The sequence below is a fragment of the Macrobrachium nipponense genome, chromosome 21, assembly GCF_015104395.2.
Source record: "Macrobrachium nipponense isolate FS-2020 chromosome 21, ASM1510439v2, whole genome shotgun sequence".
NCBI lineage: Eukaryota > Metazoa > Arthropoda > Malacostraca > Decapoda > Palaemonidae > Macrobrachium > Macrobrachium nipponense.
Window position 1 is genome coordinate 73,629,269 of NC_087212.1, and position 23,392 is coordinate 73,652,660.

Consider the following 23,392-nt stretch of genomic DNA (forward strand, 5'->3'; position numbering starts at 1 on the left):
GGATGAAATCCATACTGCCTGGAACCAGGCCCTCTGGGTGAAGAGGGTAAGTGCCTGAAGTTCCAGACCACTTTTACCTCATTTTACCTTGGATTTTACCATAGGTTTCAAGAAAAGCATTTTGCCTAAGGTAAAATGGTAGCGTGACTGGCTTGTATCCATTCATTCTTCCTACTCCCTCAGCAGTTGTAGCAGCTCAGCCCAAATATGTGTTGGACCATGTATAGATGTAGTTGGCTAATATGGTAAGCAACCATTTGTAGAAATTTGGTAACTAAGAATTGCAACTCCTGCTCTTCCTGTTAACAAGGTGAGGGGCCAGGAGGAAGCAGTAGAGCTATATTCTGATTCCAAAGTGTAGCCGCCTTCTGATTCGAGTACTGATATGACATGGTTCTCCAACCTTTTTAATATTTGAACAAGGCTCTTCTCCCTATATCAGGGCCAGGGTGCTCTGTCAACCATTTGCTGAATAGGAGGCTGCAGGAGTTATGGCATTTGTTGGTGGGTTTTCAACTTCGTCAGTTGTCAGAGATGATGACCCTCTTGTACAGAAGGTGATAGTTTGTATTTCATAGGTATACAGATGATAATTTTTTGCAAATAATTTGGTTCCTGTAAGTAAAGAAACTAGAGTTTTATTGCAGCTTCCACCTCAACCACCCTACTTTGTCCCAGTGGTCAAAGGAAAAAAGTGTTGGAAGATTGTTGGTAGTAAGGGGTATTCCCTGATTACCCCCACCAACTGCTAGTTAATTAGTACTTTTGTTACCCAGTTAAATGACTGTTTCACCTCATGCTAAAGTATACTCCTACATAAAAGGGCCTGATTTGCATACCTGTGGAAAATACATATATATTACTTTAATAATGTTATATCATGGTGTTTGAATACTGCACCAAAAGTAGCAGCTTGGCAACTATTGTCAGCTTTGGGGCATCAGTGTTCATAAGACAGTGTGGAAGACTGTTCCACAACTTTATATTGTAAGCTTCAGTTATGGTACACCAACATTCATAACAGGCTGGAAGACTGTTCCATGATTTTGCATTAAGAAAACAATCAGTGGACTTTTGGTATTGTGACAGAAAAAGAATGGGAAATGTGCCATTCTGACACAATAATAAAAAAGGTTGCTGATGTTTTGCTTGAAGAGTAAAGAGCAGTGTATTAACTCTTAGAAGTTTAGGTGCTAAAGATAAGGTAAAATTGTCAATTTTGATTTACAGTCATTAAATTTGTAATAGGAAATATTGTGATGACCTGAAGTAGGAATACTTTATTGTTGGTAGAGATAACAGGAGTAATGTATATTTCTATTTATTTGACCCAATTTGGCCCCTAATCCTCTACTGACCCCCTTTGCTCCCCAGAACTCTGACTCTTAAAGAATTATATATTCCTTTGGAGATTGCTCCTTTTTAAAACTGAAGGAATGGAAATTGAAATGAGTTGTCAATGTAATTCACTGGTTTATTGATTACTAACTAGAAAGTAACTCTAATGCTAGCAGTGGTTCATATCTTTTTATGTATTTCTTGCATTCATCTAGATAATGGAATAGGGTCAGAGTTTCTAATGAATACACTTCTTTGAATGAATTTTGCTGTTGAAAGACATGCTGAAGACACAAATAAAGGGTTCAGAAGTGTTCTTTGATACAATTTTACAAAGTAGTTGCTTGCTAGAGGTAGGGAATAGTATACACTATATTTTTATTCAGTGTGGGAATAGGTGCTAACTTCAAATAACGCAGTGCATGTTTTTTGCATTGTCTTATATGAAGGTTATCGGTATTTTTTAGTTTTTACTGTGTTACAGAAATTAAGGGAGTACGTTTTAAACTGCTTACCAAAGGACTTATTGTGAAAACAGTATTTTTCCCCAAAATGCGTAGGTACTGCTTTATATACATGATTTACAAGTACATTGTAAAGTCTTTTATTATGTATACAATTATATTCTATAATATAATGGTTTTATCTGTTTTTACAGTGGTCTGACAGCAATTGCCACATATTTCTTAACCAAAGAGATATGGTCTGCAGGAGCTGGTCTGTTTGCAGCTTGCTTTATTGCTGTTGTACCTGGTTATATTAGTCGATCAGTTGCTGGAAGTTATGACAATGAAGGCATTGCTATATTTGCACTTATGTTTACATATTTCTTGTGGGTGAGTATTGCAAACTTTATATTAGTACTGTCATTTATATAGGAGATATTTTGCCATTTACAAGCAAGCAGACTTCTTTCCTATTCTTGAAATTTAATTGGTACTTATATGTTGCTGTGAAATGGCATTTAGGTTTTAGCAAATTGACTAGCCTTGGAAATTTTGATTAAAACAGTTTATTGAAAACTATTGTAAGAAACAGTTTTAAATCTTTCAAATATAGAAATTTTGGGTGAGGGTAGTCTGGTTAGAAAGAGTGCCTTAAGGGGGCCGGCCGGCTAATGCCTTTTTTTAAGGACAGGACTTTGACATTCATATCACTAAATAAGGTGTCTTGGGACATCTCCAAACCACATGATTTTTGCCTCTGACCTTCGGTTTTGTGGCGCCAGGCCGATTTATCCCGAAAATAACCATTTTTTAGATTCTATCTCCTTCCTTGATATTTAATATTAAGACCTGGGATTACTACCATATATAGACCTGATAAAGACCTCCAATCAAATGAACAAGTTTTTTTTCTAAATGTCATTTTTTTGCTAGATATGAATTTTTCATTATGGTAAAAAAAATAAACACTATAAATCAGGGAAAAAAATTATTTAAAAAAAGACATAACAAAAATTGGAAAAAAGGGCTCTATTTGATTGTTTTATAATGTCTTTCTAAGTTATATACCAAATTTCAATGCTATAGCTTTAAAACTAGTGAGAAGGTAGAATTTGAAGGTCAGTAAGTATAGTTTTGAGATATGGGTGTTCAAAGTTTTCCTTTGTATTTTTATAAAGACAATGTTAATAAATAATGATTATTATGAATGTATATTTCTTTTTTGGGTATTAATAAACCAAAATTGTGTTATTTATCATAATTTAATCATAAATGATGATCCCTTTGCTCATATATCGTAGCCTGGGGCACTGCGTCAGATAAGACTGGGCACTCCTTCCTACGCAACTCTCTCTCTCCTTCACTAACTCAGCTTATTACAGTAAATTTTCTTCTTCAGTATGTTAGCGAGATGTTTTCCTTGTATTTTCCTCTTTGGCATGATAAAATTCTTGCAGAAACAAAGATAAACAAACGTAAAAGCATGGGAATGTCAGAGGTGAAACTCGAACGTGTACTCTCTTTTTACAAAGACAATGTTAATAAATCATCATTATTATGAATTTCATATTCCTTTTTGGATATTGATAAACCAAAACTATGTTATTTATCATAAATGATGATCCCTTTGTTCAAAGATCGTAGCCCGGGGCACGGTGTGACGTGTGCATCAGGCAAGATGGGCGTTACTTACTATGCAACCCTCCCTCTCTTTCTTCACTAACTACGCTAATATCGCATATATTATGATATTCTGTTATCATATTAGAGCGAATTTTCTTCGTCTGTATGTTAGCGAGATGTTTTGCTTGTCTTTTCCTCATTAGCATGATGAAATTCTTGCCGAAACAAAGATAAACATACGTAAAAGCAAGCGAATGTCAGAGGTGAAACTCGAACATGTACACTACATGAGGTTTGTGCTCGCAGTGAATCATGGCTTATTGAGTTACATTTACTAATTACCCTGTAACTACGAAAGTAAAAGGACTTTTGACGAAATATTTTGTATACATTGCCATATGAAACTCCATGAATTTTTTTATGACTGCATTTTGGCCCTATGCACCCATATATAAGGGGTCTGGTCGGCCCATTTAATGCATGTACATAATATGTAGGCTGTACAGTAGGCTTATATAGGCAAGATGATTACATGATGCTGAGAAGGCATTGTTGTAGATTTATGGAGCACTCTTATTGATGCTCTGGAGGTTTATTCTTGATTCTTGAAGGGTTTTGTAAATGAATATAGAAACTTTACTTAAAATCGTTAAAAAAAGTTTCTGCGAAATTTTTTACTGTTAAATAAAATTGCAGCAGCCATTTTTGTTCCTTATTTAAATAAAATTGCAGCAGCCATTTTTGTTCCTTCAAATGCTTCATTGGTTGCAGATAAAGGATCTGTTGTCTTTTAGGGTAGCTGTAATGCTATGCGAGTGTAATGATTTCATAGTGTATTTTTGTATAACTGGGTTGTAAAAATAATTTTTTTTTTTTTTTTTTTTTTTTTTTTTTTTTTTTTTTTTTTTGTAATTTAAATTTCAAATGCAGCATGTATTGTATCTTTTCAATTAATTTCTCTTAACATTTTGCATTGTCATTTATATCTGGAGTAATGCTATTTCAGTCAGTGTCAAGCCATTACTACTCATTAATTATAGTCTGAACTTGTAGTTAGTTTGTACAGTCAAACCTCGGTTTTCGTACGCATCTCTCATAGTACATTTTGGTTTTCGTAGCCTTTTTTTTCTACAAAATTTTGTCTCGGTTATCATACGTTTCCTCGGTTTTCGTACTCTTGGAAATGCTCCATCCGTGGCCCACACGTGACCAGGCTCCGTATCAAGCGCTCAATCAAAGCATCCCATCTTTTTTTGCGACCCGTTCTGCTTTTTTTTTTTTTTTTTTTTTTTTTTTTTTTTTTTTTTTTTTTGTGTGTGTGTGTGTGTGTGTGTGTGTGTGCTAAGAAAGGCAGGAAACATTATAAAATTTAAGACAGAACTCGTAGCAAAGTGTTGGAGGAAGTGGCATGCCGATCTCTGTGAGAGACAATGCCTGCAACAAGCACTGCTATTAGTGAATTAAAGGCCAGCAGAGGCTGGTTTGAAAGATGAAAAGTTCAGAAAATGAATGGGCATACATATGTTTGCAAAGTGGAATGATATAAAAATATTTGTGAAGAATTATCATCCCAACAAAGAAGTTGTAATCCATGTTTCCAACATGTTTAATGACAATGCCATGTTTAACTTTAGGCAAATTTTAAAGAAATGCCAAAAACAAATGTCTAGGGACAGTTTTTTTGTGTGAGAGGGGTCCAGTAACTCAAGCTGGCAGTACCAATAAAAAACAAAGTGGGGAAGTAATCTCAGATAGTGCCAGTAAAAAACAATGAGAAGTAACCCCAGATAGATCCTTGATACCTGAAGTACTTCTGGAGGGAGATTCCTCCTCCAAACAATAACTTCTCCTCTTCCCTCTCCTCCCTCTCCCCTCTGTCTTTCATAGGCTAACAAGTGTTTTCCATAAAGGCAAGAGTGATGTTAAATGTTCATTTATTCATTTCATTAGTCATTGTTTTTCTGTATGTAAATCTGTTTATTCCCTATAAAATGTATTTAAAAAAATAATTTTGGTGGTGTGTAAGGCTTTAATGGTATTTACATTATTCCTCTTGGGAATTATTGTTTCAGTTTTCATGGGAGGTTCTGGAATGGATTATGTACGAAAACTGAGGCACCACTCTATATGCAAAATATTCCAATTTGGAATTAACCCATGTTAGTATGTATATGCTTTTACTGTGCATACCTTATTGTATGATTTGAATTTTATAGGTGAAGTCTGTGAAGACAGGAAGTCTTTTCTGGGCAACAATGGCATCATTGTCATACTTCTACATGGTAAGTGCATGGGGTGGATATGTGTACATCATCAACCTCATACCCCTGCACATATTTACCTTATTGCTCATGGGACGTTTCTCTCACCGTGTCTACACTGCTTATACTACCTTCTACATTTTGGGGCTCATATGCTCCATGCAAATTCCTTTTGTAGGCTTCCAGCCCATCAGGACATCAGAACACATGGCAGCAGCAGGTGTGTAATGATGATAATATTGTACTGAAATAGGTCTTTCTTAAATGTTTCTGATATACAGTTAAACTACACTGTAGGTTAGTTTATGATTTAATATGCCATGCTCAGGGAAAGTTTTCATGTAATTCCATCCCCGTTTTTTTAACCTGTATCCTGATAGTATTTAATGCTCCTTTGTCATGTATGTTTCTAGTCGGGCATTTGAATATAATCCACAAGAAAATGGTCGACACGTTTTTTAATACATAATCAGCTTCTTGGCTATGTTCCATGTCATTTGGAAATATTTGTTCATCAGTATTAATATATGATAGGATTATTTCCAAACCTTCATAATTAGTGGCCATTCTAGATTATAGTGTACTGGATTATTTCCAAACCTTCATAATTAGTGGCCATTCTAGATTATAGTGTACTGTGTGATTGAATTTGTAATGTATGTAACATGATGATACTGAATGATAGGTCATAAAGATAATAGTATAGTACAAAGAATATATGTAATAAATTTTAAAACTTTCTATGAAATTTGTATAAAGTTGTAGTTTTGTTAAGAGTAAAACCTGTAGATTTAGATAACTTGATCCAGTTCTAGATTTTTAAATTGAATTTCTACATAGTCATTGCATCCCTGTAAAAAATAGAAATGAATAAGTAAGCTGAAAAGTTAATTTTTTTAAGCCTTCATGATGTGCAAATTGTAACATGATCAGGATTTTAGTAAAATTTAAGCATTTTACTTTACAGTTTGTAAAAACTGATAAATATGGATGTAAAGTACCAGCATAACAGGATATAGACAGTATGTGTATGTATTTTAAAGGTAGGATTATATCCAGGGAAAAATGCTCAGGTTTGGAGAGTTTTCAGTGAATGCTTAGGCTGCTTAAGTATGTTATCAGTTTTGTAGGGAGAGCAGATACAGTTATAATGGAAGGCATAACAATTTCAACTAATTGTCTTCATTGTTGTAGAATGTAAATGTATTACAGCCATTTTGTGGTCTCTGTCAAACTGAAATGACGTGAAGAGCATTAGTTCAATAACATTAAGAAACATAGCTCTCTGTAGAGAAATTCAAAAGATGCATGATCTTGTTACTTACACTTTTTTGGACTAATTTGGATGCTACTTGTCAGTTGTTCCTAATTTTTGTTATCATAATAAGGATTTATATAAAAGGAAAAAAGGATATTTATCAGCAGAGGAAAAACATTTATTTTCTTTGTAGGTGTGTTTGCCCTTTTGAATGCAGTTGCTGTGTTGAAATATCTTCAAAGTGTAATGACACAAGCAGAATTCAGGCACTTCTTCATTGTTGCTGCGGGTACTGCTGCTGGTCTCGTCTTCCTTGTGGTTGTGGGTCTAACATGGATGGGAGTTGTTGCACCATGGAGTGGCAGGTTAGTTCAACCAAAGTTCGCTATCAGAAAGTGTCCATTAGTTTAACCACACAAGTGTTTTGTAAATATCAAAAGTGTTAAGTCTGACAGTAACAGAACTGAGACTTGAACAGTATGATATATTTGTTGTGAAGTGTAAGGATAAGAAGAGAGACGATACCTGAGCGGAAAAAGTATGTACTTAAAAAAATAAGATGATATAACTAAAATTTTGAGAAAAATTGCTGTCACTGTTACAATGTTGCTTTGAGGAAAATTGTATTTATATTTTTTCAGATTCTACTCATTATGGGATACAGGATATGCCAAAATTCACATTCCTATTATTGCATCTGTGTCAGAGCATCAACCTACCACATGGTTCAGCTTTTTCTTTGACCTTCACATTCTTGTTGCAACGTTCCCTGTTGGACTGTGGTATTGCATCAAGAATATAAATGACGAAAGAGTATTTAGTAAGTATTGCAGTAAAATTTGTTAAATCACCTAAATATACTGCCTCTAAATATTTTTGCACTTCAAATTATTTGTGTTGCAGATTCAAAATTATAAGAAATAGTATTGCTTGTACGTAATTAGATATGTGCGATTACATTCCTAAAGGAAGTAAGAATACTTCACTTTTATTTGTAATACTATTAGCTGTAAATTGTTTCACATGCATCTTGGTCCTGCAGAGGGGTTCATTTGTGAAGCTCTCCCTTCTGCTGGAAGGTACTAATTTTGTTGGTTCTTTTTTCATGTGCTTTGTATGTACTTCAGTTGTTCCTGTTAAACAATAAGCTGTATAAAGTTTTTATTTTATTTTATTGCCATTTTGAATGCTTCTATTTATTACTCTCTTCTTTTATATTGACAGTTGTATTATTTGCGGTTAGTGCTGTCTACTTTGCTGGTGTTATGGTGAGGCTGATGTTAACACTCACTCCTGTTGTTTGTGTCCTGGGCGGCATTGCCTTCTCTCAACTTTTTGAAGTTTATCTCAAGGTAATCAGTAACTTTTGGAAGTCGTGTAAATGTGTATGTATTTTCCTTTGTACAACACTTGTTTGTCACAAGTGTTTCACAGGTTGAGTAAACAATACATATTAAGATTTTTTTTTCAGTTTCTATTTACTATTTGAAAGTTCCAAGCAGTGGACCCATGTTAGATAAAACTTAAACAGATTATTTTATATTTCTTGTATTATTTAGTTAATGTCTTAATTTGGGTTTTCCAACCACCATTTGCCATAGGTTTACCTTTGTTTGTACTACATGAATGTATACAACCATTCTAAAAGAAGCACAATGAATGTCTCACTAAATTTACTATAGAATATAACTACAATGCAAATATGTTAAATCTACCGACTACAATGTTAAGATTCTTAGTAACACCATATAAGTATGAAGTAATTGGAAGTGCTTGGATGGATTTGTCCATAGGGGTTTGGGTTTCTGGTTGAGGTACTCTGTATCACAACAACATTTACTTGTTTTCCTTTATGAACAGGATTATTATTTCATCATTATACATGGTAAAATGGTAATTCCTCTACTTTCTACAAATGTTTGTTGGAATTTCAAAGTTTTAAAAGTGAGCTGGCTTCAGTATTAGTAAATGCTGTGAAGACTGAGGTATGTTGAACAAATCTGGTTACCGTATATTTCCTTGTATGAGACGACCTTTAAATCCTAAAATTCGCCCCAAAAATTGAGAATCGTTTTATACTGTTTTGAAAATCAAACCAGGAATTTTGTGTTTGCAACTTTCCAAGTAGTTACATAGCTATAGTTTCTAAAAACGTCGGCAGCTGGAATTTTTGAAATTCGGGGTAGTGCTAGTTTGTTTTGGTCAGGTGATACCCCCCACCCACTATCAGGGGAGTGAGGAACCAACACCGTATCAGTTGTTTCTGCCGGCTGGTACTGTTAACAGTTTCAGAAGTTGGCGAAATTTTTGGAATTCTTTACCGTCGCTCATTGTTGGAGTTATTTGGTGAAGTACTCCAAATATTGGTAGCTTATGTTTTCAGTGATTAGCTATTTAGGAATTCAGATAGTTTTAAAATATTTTTGCACAGAAACTCACTAGTTTTGAATTGGTCTGCATAATGTCAGACACTAATACATCTGGGATTAGGTATTGCAGTAAAGGCTGCAATACTAGGATCGCTAAAGCTGGTAATGATCCACATTCGGTTTGCACAGGTTGTAGGGGACAGACTTGTACACCAGATCAAACATGTGGGGAATGTATTAATTGGGATCAAAGAACTTGGAAGATCTTGACTACAGTAGGGCCTCGATAATCGCAGGGGATAGGGCCCAGAACCCCCCCGTGATAAGTAAATACCCGTGTTATCCTGGTACCCCCCCTCAAAAATTGCTTTAAACTGCCTACTTTAATAATAAACCCACCCAAGACCACTATTCCAATGTTTATAACTGCCTACTTTAGTTCAAGCACCAAATATGTCTTTGACTATCACCTTAATCTAAATTCAAGACAGTTTCAAAGTTATTTTACATTAGCCTTATAAATATATGGAGTATACATACTACTGTACATATGTAGCCTACTAGCCTATGGATTACAGCTAGAAGCCTACGTATGCATGTGCCATTACATACTCACATGGGGCTCTTTTATTTATTTATTTATTTACAAGGAAAGAGAGGGAGAGAGGTAAGAGAAATATCAAAATTATGTAAATCATATGGGTAATCACCAACGATCTATGATAAAGATGGCGACGATTTTGCAGTGCAATCGGAAGAATAATAAAGATAATGTTATCAGCAGCATGCAGCAAAACATCTCTTCCCTTCTTCACAACAGTTAACCCTTTAACGCCGAAGGGGTATAATAAAAATCGTTTCCTGTATGCCGAGGGGGTCTCGGAGTGAGCGCCAAAGCGGAAAAAATATTTTTAAAAAAATTACTGCACGCTTAGTTTTCAAGATTAAGAGTTCATTTTTGGCTCCTTTTTTTTTTGTCATTGCCTGAAGTTTAGTATGCAACCATCAGAAATGAAAAAAAATATCGTTATCATATATAAATAATGCGATATATGATAGCGCAAAAACAAAATTTCATATATAATTGTATTCAAATCGCGCTGTGAGCAAAACGGTTAAAGCTAATGAGTTAATTTTTGTTGTTGTATTGTACACTAAATTGTGATCATTTTGGTATATAACACATTGTAAAACGATCAAAGCAACACAGACAAAATATTATCACAAAATGATGCATGAATTCGTAACACGCGGACATAAAATAATGTTTTTTTCAAAAATTCACCATAAATCTAAATATTGTTCTAGAGACTTCCAATTTGTTTCAAAATAAAGATAAATGATTGAATGTTATTATACTGTAAGAGTTTTAGCTTACAATTGCAGTTTTCTACCATTTCGGACGAGTTAAAGTTGACCGTATGTCGAATTTTTTTTATATATTTTTTTTATATGCAAATATTTCAAAAGTGAGAAAGCTACAACCTTCAATTATTTTTTGTTGTATTCTACATAAAATTGCGCACATTTCCATATATAAAACTCTATGAAACGGAGCAAATATTACGAAAATGCGACGTACACATTTCGGAGATTTGCGGCAGAGAATCCGCGTGTGGAGTGAAGGAAAGTTTTTTTTTTTAAATTCACCATGAATCTAAATATTGTGCTAGAGACTTTGAATTTGTTTCAAAATGAAGATAAATGACTGAATATTAATAGACTGTAAGAGTTTTAGCTTACAATTGCGTTTTTCGACCATTTCGGTAGAGTCAAAATTGACCGAACGTGGTTTTTTTTATTAATCGTGATTTATATGCAAATATTTTGAAAATGAGAAAAGCTACAACCTTCAATTATTTATAGTTGTATTTTACATGAAATTGCGCACATTTTCATATATAAAAATTTATGTAACGGCTAATTTAAAATGGTGCAAACATTACGACAATCGGACGAAAAAAGCCAGAGTTTTTTCGGAAGAGGTACCGCACGGACATAAGGAATTTTTTTTTTTCACCATAAATCGAAATATTGTGCTAGAGACTTCCAGTTTGTTACAAAATGAAGGTAAATGATTGAATATTACTAGAATATAAGAGTTTTAGCTTACATTTGCGTTTTTTGAACATTTCGGTAGAGTCAAAGTTGACCGAAGGTTGAAATTTTGGCACTTATAGTTATTTATATGAAAATATTTCAAAACTGATAAAAGCTACAACCATGGGTTGTTCTTACTTGTATTGTGCATGAAATTGCGCACATTTCCATGTATAAACTTTATGTAACGGCTAATTTAAAATGGTGCAAACATTACGACAATCTCACGAAAAAGTTTATGATTTTTTTGGAAGAGTTACCGCTCGGACATAAGGAAAAAGTTTTTTTCATAAATTCACCATAAATCGAAATATTGTGCTAGAGACTTCCAATTTGTTGCAAAATGAAGGTAAATGATTGAATATTACTAGAATATAAGAGTTTTAGCTTACAATTGCGTTTTTCTACCATTTCGGTAGAGTCAAAGTTGACTGAAGGTTGAAATTTTGGCACTTATCGTTATGTATATGTAAATATTTCAAAACTGATAAAAGCTACAATCATGAGTATTTTTTTTGTTGTATTCTACTTGAAATTGCATACATTTTCATATATAATATTCCTTGCAACGGCTAATTTATAATGGTGCAAAAATTTTGTCAGTGGCAAAATAATTTCTGAAATGTGTCACTGATACTTTTTAGTGCAATAAAAAAGAAATTCGCGCTTGCGCGCTTGCGTAACGATTGTAAACAAAACAACCCCTTGATCCGTGAGCTCCCAGCATCCCCCAAGGCGCGTGATTCAAAAGTTTTTGCCTGGTAGGCCTATAAGTATTTTTCCGCAAATTTAAAAAAAAAAACTTTTTATCGGCGTACCATACGTCCAATTGGCATTAAAGGGTTAATATACTACACGTAATAACCTTCATCTGACGTTTAGGCTTCTTTCCCATAAGAGCAAAAGAATCAGTGCTTTTGGATGCCACATAATAACTCGTTTATGGGTACAATTTAAAGAACGCAGCGAACACTACTTCAGTAACATAAATCAAAACGGCTCCCTTGTTTACTTTGTGCCTCCTTTGTTCGTTTGTGTGTTCAAGTTATATGTCTATAATGCCATAGATTTTCCTATCTTCAATTTCCCCTTCATCAGATCAGCAAACAAAGGTATATTACTTAACAATTCCTGTCTATTTTCTTGATTTGGCTGCTGTACCAAACTAAAAGTACATGGTACGTATATCTATTTCGTGAATGAACATATTTATGATAAAAAAACATGATTTACTGTAATGATTACAGCACCCAACTATAATGTATAAACAGCAAAATACAGCAATAAAAATCTATTTTTGTCTTTTGTTTATGTTTAGAATCAGCTGATGGACGTTTATTACTGAAAGAATGATTTTGGAAAACAATTTAGTTGCTAAAAGAAATGAATTTATTAATTAATTATTATTATTTTTAACTTTGTACATAATAGTTTATGATATGATACAGGTATTCATATTTCAGAGAGAGAGAGAGAGAGAGAGAGAGAGAGAGAGAGAGAGAGAGAGAGAGAGAGAGAGAGCGAGCAACTGTTGACTAGCTTGAGAAAGCAGATTAGGACCAGAGTAACTGTTGACTAGCTTGAGAGAGCAGCTTAGGACAAGATTAAACTGTTGACTAGCTTAGCTCGAGAATAGCATAATGAAATTTGTATTTTAAATATTTTTATGGTGATAAGAAATGAAACAGTGATAGTGATAAGATATTCTCTTGTATACTGTTATAATATGTGATAATCATTGAGTCAACTATAACAGTTGTATTGAAGCACAGTTTCGTAAATCACAGAAAGAATAATATGGCAACACATGTACCTACAAATGTCGGGGAACATCTTGTTCTTTTGTTGATAATAATAGATCAGTATTATAGTTTTTTTTTTTTTGTAAGTGATGAAGAGAGAGAGAGAGATTTTGCTATTTACATTCATAGTATTTGAAAATTTGTGAACAAGTTTATCCTAAAAATGCAGTTAGTCATGAAAAGAAGATGAAAAAATGCAGTTAGTCATGAAAAGATGAAAACATAGTAATTAGTGAATCTTGCTCTTTGATAAAATTCGTGATTTCGTTAATTTTCCGGGATATACGTAGTATTTGGGCTCCACAAAAAAGTAAGTAATGTGATTTATGACAGAGTTTAGAGGATACTTATGTAAAAATACATTGGTAGTTTGTAGAACGGTGTAACCACGATTGCATTGTGTAAAAATAGTATGTATGAATGAGACTGTAGGTTTGGTGACGTCACGGTGGTCACACGTATTTTTTTCGTGAATGAATATACATTTATGATAAAAAATAGTTACAGTACCATACTGTAATATTATAATGTAATCACATCAAAATAAAGTAATCAATGCATACTGTAAACTTGTAAAGTGTATTTTTGTCTTTTGAAAAATGCATTCCCCAAGGAATTATTCCTTGAAGAGGCTTTTTATTATGAAGATATGCCAATAATATATAAGATATGCATTTTATTATGAATATATGACAATGATATATAAGGTAAACAATCGTAAACAACAATAGGATAATCTATGACAATTATCGTTTGTATGACTGCAGTGTTCAGAGAAGTTGATCATGTTATACCAAAACAATAATGAAGTTCGAATTGAAAATGAATGTTTTCCTAAATGTTATTACTACTGTAATTACACTACTACTATTAACTCTTAAACGCTGACTGGATGTATTTTACGTCGACATTTTTTGTCTCTCGTGTGCCGACTGGATGTATTTTACGTCGACATACAAAAGTTTTTTTAAAAATTCTCGGAAAAATACTTTTAGGCTTACCAGCCGAAAACTCTTGAATCACACGCCTTGGGGGATGCTGGGAGTTCACAGATCAAGGTGTTGTTTTGTTTACAATCGTTACGCAGGCGCGCAAGCACAAATTTCTTTCTTGCCGCACTAAAAAGTATCTGTGACACATCCCGGAAATTATTTTGTCACTTTGACATAATTTTTGTACCATTTTAAATTAGCCGTTACATGGAGTATTATATATGAAAATGTCCACATTTTTATGTAGAATACAACAAAAAATACTCATAATTGTAGCTTTTATCAGTTTTGAGATATTTTCATATAAATAACGATGTGCCAAAATTTCAACCTTTGGTCAATTTTGACTCTACCGAAATGGTCGAAAAACGCAGTTGTAAGCTAAAACTCTTATATTTTCTCTTGGACAAGAGAATAGGATTTACACAGGGTAATGCGGTTTGCGTATTAACCTTAGGGTTTTTAGCAAAAAATGAGATTCCGTCCAAACCGTGGTCTCATTTGTTCAGTATCAAAAACCTCACGGGCTGAGTAGGACTGGAAAAAGAAGAGGTTACTCTGCCTGGTCAGAGCTCTGAAATGTTATTTACAAAATACAGAGAAAATTTGGGGCCTGTCAGATTGTTTATGGTGTTCAGTAAGGAATCTTGCGTGCCCGATGCCTAAAAACGCCCTGGCGTTCTTCTTACATAGCGTAATTGTAGATGCTCATTCACAAGTGAAAGAAACTGACCTTAATAAACTTAAAGTGAAAGCTCACAAGGTTAGAGCCGTGGCAACCTTTCTCGTTTAAACACAATCTCTCTTTGGACTCGATTATACAAGCAACGTATTGGGAACGTAAATCAGTATTCGCCTCACATTACTTGCGTGATATCGAGACAGTGTATGAAAAATGATATTGTTAAGATACAATAAAGTTTTTTACATACTTACCTGGCAGATATATACTTAGCTATAGACTCCGTCGTCCCGACAGAATTCAAAACTCGCAGCACATGCTACAGGTAGGTCAGGTGATCTACCATTCCCGCCGCTGGGTGGCGGGATCCGGAACCATTCCCGTTTTCTGACAGATTTTCTCTTCCACCTATCTCCTGAGGGGAGGCTGGGTGGGCCATTAATCGTATATATCTGCCAGGTAAGTATGTACAAAACTTTATTGTATCTTAACAATATCATTTTTGTACATGCAACTTACCCGGCAGATATATACTTAGCTGATTGGCACCCTGGGTGGAGGGTAAGAGACAGCTAGATACAAAAAAAAAAAAAATGGGAAAACAACAATTGTTGTAGGATATAAATCCTTGGTTCTCACCTGTTTGGGCAGAAGACTTCATGATTACTGTCAATGAGCCTGCATGCCTCAAGAGCTTCAGCAAGGTATCGACCTATAACTGAATAGCCCTTCTGGATCATGTCAAAGGGGGCTAGCCCGCTTACATGACAGAGCCTACACGGATCGTGTCAATGGGGGCTTACCCGCTTATATGACAGAGCCTGACCTGTATCATATCAATGGGGGCTAGCCCTCTTACATGACAGAGCTTTAGGTTTTACAAAATAACACAACGAGGAGACCAACAGTTAATCCCGACCACCTGACCCTCCTAACCATGTTTGATCTAGGAATTGAAAGGGGTTACTACCTATACCCTCTTCCAATCGACCATAAAAACACACACCACAATGTTAAAAAAAAGAATAATTAACTAAGCTAATTAGGATTAACCTCAGCTCCTCCTCCCAGCACTGAATCCGCGGAAACATACACCCCGAGTGAAAAGCACTTCTCATAAGTAACTCTTACGTCTATTAGGTAATGAGATGCGAATACCGAGTTACACCTCCAATACGTGGACTCTTATAAGGGCTTGAAGAGACCACGTCTTGTGAAACGCCATCGAGGTTGCTATGGCCCTCACTTCATGCGCCTTCACTCTGAGGAGCTTAAACTGTTCATCACCACAAGCTAGATGCGCCTCCTTAATTACGTCTTTTATGAAAAATGTTAGAGCGTTTTTCGAAATAGGTCTTGTTGGATCCTTGACTGAGCACCATAGACTTTCTTCCGTACCTCCTAATAGAGACTTCCTTTGCAAATAAAACTTGAGGGCTCTTACCGGACATAAAGTCCTCTCCTGCTCTTCCCCCATAAGAGAAGAAAGCCCTTTCACTTCGAAGCATCTTGGCCATGGTTTTGATGGATTCTCATTTTTTGCTAAGAAGAGAGGCTTAAAAGAGCAAATTGCAGCGTTCTTCTTAAAACCCACTCTGCCTTCTAACGCTTGAAGTTCACTTACCCTTTTTGCCGTTGCTAGGGCGAAAAGGAACAGAGACTTCCTTGTCAAGTCTCTAAAGGAGGCCTTTTTAGAAGGTACGAACTTGTCCGACATAAGATATTGAAGGACCACATCCAAATTCCAACTAGGATTCTTCCTGGTCTGGCTTTTTGAGGTCTCGAAAGACCTAATAAGGTCATGCAGGTCCTTGTTCTCTGACACATCTAGCATTCTATGCCTGAAAACAGAGGCTAGCATGCTTCTGTAGGGCTCCTACTCCCTGAAGAGCTCATTACGTGTGAAGGGGTCCTGTTCAATCCTTGGCGCCTGCTAGGCTCCTGGCGCCTGCTAGGCTCCTGGCGCCTGCTGGGCTCCTGGCGCCTAACGAAATCCTGGCGTTTACTGGGCTCCTGGCGCTTCCTCGACTCCTGGTGCCTACTAGGCTCTAGGCGCCTACTAGGCTCCTGGCGCCTAACTAGATCCTGGCTCTTGATAGGCTCTTGACGCCTGCCACGATGCTGGTAATCAACAGAGGAGTCTGACTCCTGATCTCTCCGTGAATCTGTAGCTGAGCGTCTCCTCTGAGAGTGGCTACTGCTGGGAACTTTGCTACGAATAGAAGAGCTCCTAAGGGGTTCAAGCTGTCTGCTGCGCGGAGCACTCTTGTACGGAGGTGAGGAGCGCTTATAGGGTGAACAAGAGCGTCTCTCGGGAGAAGAGCGCCTGCTAGAAGGTGATCTCCTGAAAGGAGACGAGCACCTGGAAGAGTCAGAGATGTCTCCTCTAAAAGGAGATGAGCGTTTGCTAGTAGAGGAAAACTTCGATCTCTTCACTGGTAGGGAGGCGTCTTTCCTACACGTAGAATCCTTAGGGAGAGCGCCTACCAGGGAGGACAACTGTTCTTGCAGGTTAAGCAGGAAGAGTTTTGTCGGATCTTGAGGAGCTGGAGACGGTCTAGCCTTCTTAGTGCTCGACGGAAAATCCTCAGGAAAGTGCTCGGGGCTCGAGTCAAAAGCGTCTCCTTTAGGCGAAACCCACGATCTCTTCAAAGGACGAGACTTAGAGGCAGAACTCCATCCACGCTTAGACGATGAGGAGTCCGAAGCTGAAAAGCACTCCCTCAGGATGCCTTTTCTACGGCTATCCAAGGCAGCCTGGGTCGCTACTTCAGGATCTGCTGAAGGGACGCCTGATCGTTGGGGATGCTCCACATCCTCCCTGCGGCTGTTGACATTCCTCCTTCCCTGGTCCTGGGAGTTTGAAAGAGGTCTAGGCCTAGGAGCAATGCCTTTAATTGTTCCTGTAGCTCCCTGATCGAGGATTTCATAATCTCCAATTCTGAAAACGAATCCCTAGATTCAACACAGGGAGAAGGGGCTGAGGTTACAGGAGAAAAGTTAGAATCTACTTTGTTAGTTTCTATCTCAGGTTCGAATGAGCAAGATCTACTTGAGCTCCTTGCGGAAGCCTTCTTAGCTCTATCCTTCTGTCGTTTCTTGATATAAGCAGATAAATTCTTCCATTCTTGTTCTGTTAGTCCCTCACATTCAGCACAAGTATTGTCAAAAGAACATTCAGAACCTCTGCATTTAACACATACCGTATGGGGATCTATCTCTGCTTTCAGCAGTCTAACCCTACATTCGTCCCTTGCACACACTAAACATAGGTGTTACTTTAACGTCAGCCATCGTGAAAGAAAAAACCTAATCAAATTCCTAAAACAGTCCACAACAAGCGTATGCCAAGCCAGAGGAAAAAAAAAAAAAAAAAAAAGAAGAGTACTTCACCAATAATCAATCCAACAAATTCTCGGTGAACGAGCAGAATTCCAAGCAGGAGGAACCAACAACAGTTGTTGTTGGCCCCGGCGACAGAGAAAATCTGTCAGAAAACGGGAATGGTTCCGGATCCCGCCACCCAGCGGTGGGAATGGTAGATCACCTGACCTACCTGTAGCGTGTGCCGCGAGTTTTGAATTCTGTCGGGACGACGGAGTCTATAGCTAAGTATATATCTGCCGGGTAAGTTGCATGTACAAAATTGCAGTACCCTGGGTCCGTATTTAGCGGCAGGCACAGCATTGGGTAAGGGTGTGAAGGAAGTCATACCTTCTTAACCTGTCTCTTCACCTTGAATGAGGCTGTCGAGTTTTTAGGGGAGCCTGGTGGTACTATGGATGTACTAGGAGTACCCTTCAGTCAAGTGTATAGTCGGGTATGAATATTTTGGTTATGGTGAAGGTGATATGTTTTTACTCTGGTAACATGTTATTTGGTACTGCGCCCTGGGCAGGGGCATCCTTTGGTTGACCATGCTAGCCATGGACATTCCTTAGCTGCATGGGTCCCACTGTTTTGAGGATGAGCCATGGCTATACCGCCACGTCCCTATGGGTTAAGACGAGCGACTTCCAGAGGTAGTAATCAACTGTTCAGCTCTCTTATCAGGTAAGGAACCAACAAGCATCTGCATGGATGCTAGCACTAAGTATATATTTTATATTTATTAAATTTTAAAAGTTATGTGCATATCCATGGATCCCACCTCCTACAATGTGGGATTCAGCTATGTAACTACTTGGTAAGTTGCATACATAAAAATGACATTTTTACGATAAAATAAGATTTTATGAATACTTACCAAGTAGTTACGTGATCAAAGCCCACCCTCCTCCCCTCACATGGATAATAGGGCATAACTGATTTTCATACAGTGTTGGTTCCTCACTCCCCCGATAGTGGGCGGTGGGGTATCACCTGGCCAAAACAAACTAGCGCTACCGCGAATTTCAAAAATTCTAGCTGCTGACGTTTTTAGAAACTATAGCTATGTAACTACTTGGTAAGTATACATAAAATCTTATTTTATCATAAAAATGTAATTTCTAAGTGACGTTTATCACTTAGGCTAGTCTCAGCCTCGGTGCAGTAACCAATGACGTACATGAAAAGATTCACATGACAGGCAGCCCCCGGTTAATGGCAATCTGGTTTTATGGCGCTTGTTTAGCGCCATAAAATTGGCCATTTATTGGACCATAATGGGCCAAGTTTTGGTTATCGCGCTATAAGGTGCCGATAATATAGTTATGGCACCATAACATACCTAACAGCGTCGCCATCAACTGAAACTTTGTTCCATAAGCGCCATAAATTGCTGAGGTTCAGTTAATGGCAGTTTTTGCTTATCAGCACCCCACCGATAACCAGGGACTGCTTGTATTAAATAAATTTTATATATTATTATTGGCATATTCTAGGAATAATTTCTTGTCAATGAAATCTACCTTTATCAATGCGAGCCCAGCTGAGAAAGTGTAAACATCAAGTTATGGTTGTGTTAACAGCAACCCTTTATATTTTGGTAACCTTTCTGAAATTTTAGTGTCAGTAGTGTAATTATGGTAGTCATAACAATTAGGATAACATAATATTAATTTTTATGCATGACACTTACCTGGCAGGTATATATATAGCTTATCCTCTTGTCGCACTGGCAGAATTTCAAAACTCGCGGCAACCGCTAGTACACTGGTAGTTCAGGTGATGGCCACCCTGTTCCCGTGGCGCTGGTGCTCGGAACCATTCCCGTTTTCCTCAGATTTTCTCTGCCAGCCGAACTGGCAACATCGTTGTTGGTTCTCTGATAGAATTTCCTGCTCGTTGACTGACTTTTTGGATATTGGTAATCGTATTCACGAAGTTAGCTTGGCAATCGCAATTGATCTTGCATTAGTATGTCTGATTCAGGGAGTATGTTTAGAGTGGTGGACTTCTTCAGAGTTCGACCATTTGCTAAAGGGTATTTATCGGACTTTTGAAGTTTTTAATTTTCTTGATGTGTCGTTGGGTGCATTGGCTCGGACTTCAGAGATGGGATATTCTTCAGACTCGGATTTACCTAGAAGTATCATGTCCTGTATGGATAAAGCCTTGAGGGATGGAGCTAATGAACTTGCTTCACTGTTTACAGCAGGTGTTTTAAAGAAAAGGTATCTTTTGTGCTCGTTCGCTGCGAAAGGAGTCTCGAATGCGCAAAAGTCAGAGTTGATGTTCTCCCCACTTTCAGGACAGCTTTTTCCACAGGATATCATTAAGGATATCACACTTTCCCTTACTCAGAAGGCTACACAGGACCTGCTGACGTCTTCAGTAAGGAAGTATTTACCCTCTAAGGTAGTGAAGAAGACACCGAAGGAAACAAGGACAGCACAGCAGCCCTTTCGGGGTAGGACTTTTTCCCGACCAGCCTTTAGAGGGAAAAGAGTTCCGGCCAAAAGAGGTTCGAAAACCTCAACCAAACAATGAGTTAGAAGTCCTCCAGACGTGTGTTGGGGCCAGACTTTTAGACTTCTGGGAAGTCTGGCAAAACAGAGGAGCGGATCCTTGGTCTGTAAGTGTAGCGAAGGAAGGCTACAAGATCCCCTTCCTAAAGAAACCACCTCTCGCTACAGCTCCGATAGCCCTAGGGGCTCATTACATCGATTTAGAGAAGAGAGAAGCTCTTTGGCATCAAGTTGTCAGTATGTTAAAGAAGGGAGCCATAGAACCTGTTCTGGATCACGAATCCCCAGGTTTTTACAACCGTCTTTTTCTGGTACCAAAGTCGTCAGGAGGTTGGAGGCCAGTACTGGACGTAAGTCAGCTAAACTTGTTCGTAGAAAAGACCAAGTTTACGATGGAGACGAACGATTCAGTACTGGCAGCGGTACGACCAGGGGACTGGATGGTAACGCTGGACCTTCAGGATGCGTATTTCCATATTCAGATTCATCCAAGGTCCAGGAAATATTTGAGATTCGTGATCCAGGACAAGATATATCAATTCAGAGCCCTTTGCTTCGGGCTTTGCACGGCCCCTCAAATCTTTACAAGGATGATGGCGAACGTGGCGAAGTGGCTTCATTTGTTAGGAGTCAGAGTCTCTCTCTACTTGGACGATTGGCTCATAAGAGCACAATCAAAGCAGCAATGTCTGGAGGACACGGACCTCACATTGGATTTAACAAAGCAGCTGGGTCTGATGGTGAACCTGAAAAAGTCACATCTGATCCCCACACAGGAGCTAGTTTATTTGGGGATTCTGATATCCTCAGTGACTTTTCGGGCTTTTCCGTCACCCGAAAGGCAGACCATGTGCCTTCGGAAAGTGCAAGAATTCCTATCGAAAGACCAATGCTCGGCGAGAGAGTGGATGAGCCTGCTGGGGACACTCTCTTCGTTAGAGCGGTTCATTTCCCTAGGGAGACTTCACATGAGGCCCTTACAGTTCTTTCTGAACGAAGTCTGGCCAAGAAGATCGCAACCAGATTCCTTCCTGTTTCCAATTCCTTTAAAGATAAAGGAGGAATTAAAGTGGTGGCTAGCCCCGTGAAGGTTAGCAGAGGGTACTTCACTCCAGCAGAGGAACCCAGACCTGATATTATTTTCCGACGCGTCAGACGCAGGCTGGGGAGCGACGCTGGGCCCTCGAGAGGAGTCAGGCCTTTGGAACGAAGAAGAGAAAGCTTGGCACATAAACAGGAAGGAATTGATGGCGATCTTCTTGGCTCTGAAAACGTTCAGACTGTGGATCAGCGGCAAAGTGGTGCAGATCAACGCGGACAATACCACAGCTCTGGCATACATACGAAAACAAGGAGGGACCCACTCGTTTTCTCTTTGCAACTTGGCAAAGGAGATTCTTCTGTGGTCGGAGAGAGAAAACATCACCCTGCTCACCAGGTTCATTCAAGGGGAGAAGAACGTCAGAGCGGACCTGTTGAGCAGGGAGGGACAAGTGCTTTCCACGGAGTGGATCTTGCATCATCAAGTATGCCAGAGGCTGTGGAAGCTTTGGGGCAGGCCAGTGGTGGATCTTTTCGCTACCGCAGCGACAAAGAGGTTACCGAATTACTGTTCTCCAGTCCCGGACCCTCTTGCAGTCGCAGTAGATGCCTTCCTACTAGATTGGACGGGGCTAGACGCGTACGCATTTCCCCCGTTCAAGATTTTAGGAAGGGTAATGAAGAAATTCAGAGAAAGTCAAGGAACAAGGCTGACTCTAATAGCTCCATACTGGCCGGCCCAAACATGGTTCACAGAGGTACTGGAATGGACAGTGGATTCTCCGAGAAGTCTACCCACGAGAGTAGATCTTCTCAAACAACCCCACTTCGACAGATTCCACAAGAACACCCTCGCTCTGGGTCTGACTGCGTTCAGACTATCGAAAGACTTGTCAGAGCGAGGGGGTTTTCTAGAGAAGCAGCGAAGGCAGTTGCGAGAGCACGAAGACCTTCAACTATCAAAGTGTACCAGTCGAAGTGGGAGAACTTCCGCAAATGGTGTAAGAATCAGAAGATTTCTTCATCCAGTACCTCTGTGACCCAAATTGCAGATTTCCTTCTGTATCTGAAGGAAGTGGGTTTGGCAAATCAAACTATTAAAGGTTATAAATGTATGTTGTCTGCAGTGTTTAGGCACAGAGGTTTAGATCTGTCCAATGACGCAGATCTTAGAGATCTTCTCGGATCTTTTAATACGAAGAAGGATCGACATTGCAGAGCTCCTTCTTGGAATTTGGATGTCGTTCTCAAATTCTTAGAAACGGATAGGTTTGAACCTATGGACAGTGCTTCTTTGCGAGAGCTAACGAAGAAGACTATTTTCTTGGTAGCCTTAGCTACAGCTAAAAGGATTAGCGAGCTGCAAGCTATTAACAAACAAGTAGGATGGAAGCACAACAAAGCAGTTTGTTCGTTTCAAGAGGAATTCTTAGCCAAGAATGAGAATCCTTCGCATCCGTGGCCAAGGTCATTTGAGATTGCAGGACTGGCTGATCTAGTAGGTCAAGAACAGGAAAGGGTTCTTTGCCCAGTAAGAGCTTTACGTTATTACGTAGAAAGAACAAGAAGCATTAGGGGGACTTCAGGTT

At 38.1% G+C, this 23,392-nt stretch overlaps 1 protein-coding gene across 2 annotated transcripts in view; it reads left to right on the top strand.

Annotated features, from left to right (window-relative positions):
• Nucleotides 1–23,392, top strand: part of LOC135198170 (dolichyl-diphosphooligosaccharide--protein glycosyltransferase subunit STT3B-like) — a 132,264-nt gene that overhangs the window by 54,016 nt on the left and 54,856 nt on the right. For both annotated transcript variants that reach the window (XM_064225689.1, XM_064225690.1), the window contains exons 3-7: nt 1,997–2,174; nt 5,624–5,888; nt 7,120–7,291; nt 7,568–7,746; nt 8,151–8,278. In XM_064225689.1, the coding sequence (XP_064081759.1) occupies nt 1,997–2,174; nt 5,624–5,888; nt 7,120–7,291; nt 7,568–7,746; nt 8,151–8,278 (922 nt within the window). The remainder of the gene's footprint in view (nt 1–1,996; nt 2,175–5,623; nt 5,889–7,119; nt 7,292–7,567; nt 7,747–8,150; nt 8,279–23,392) is intronic.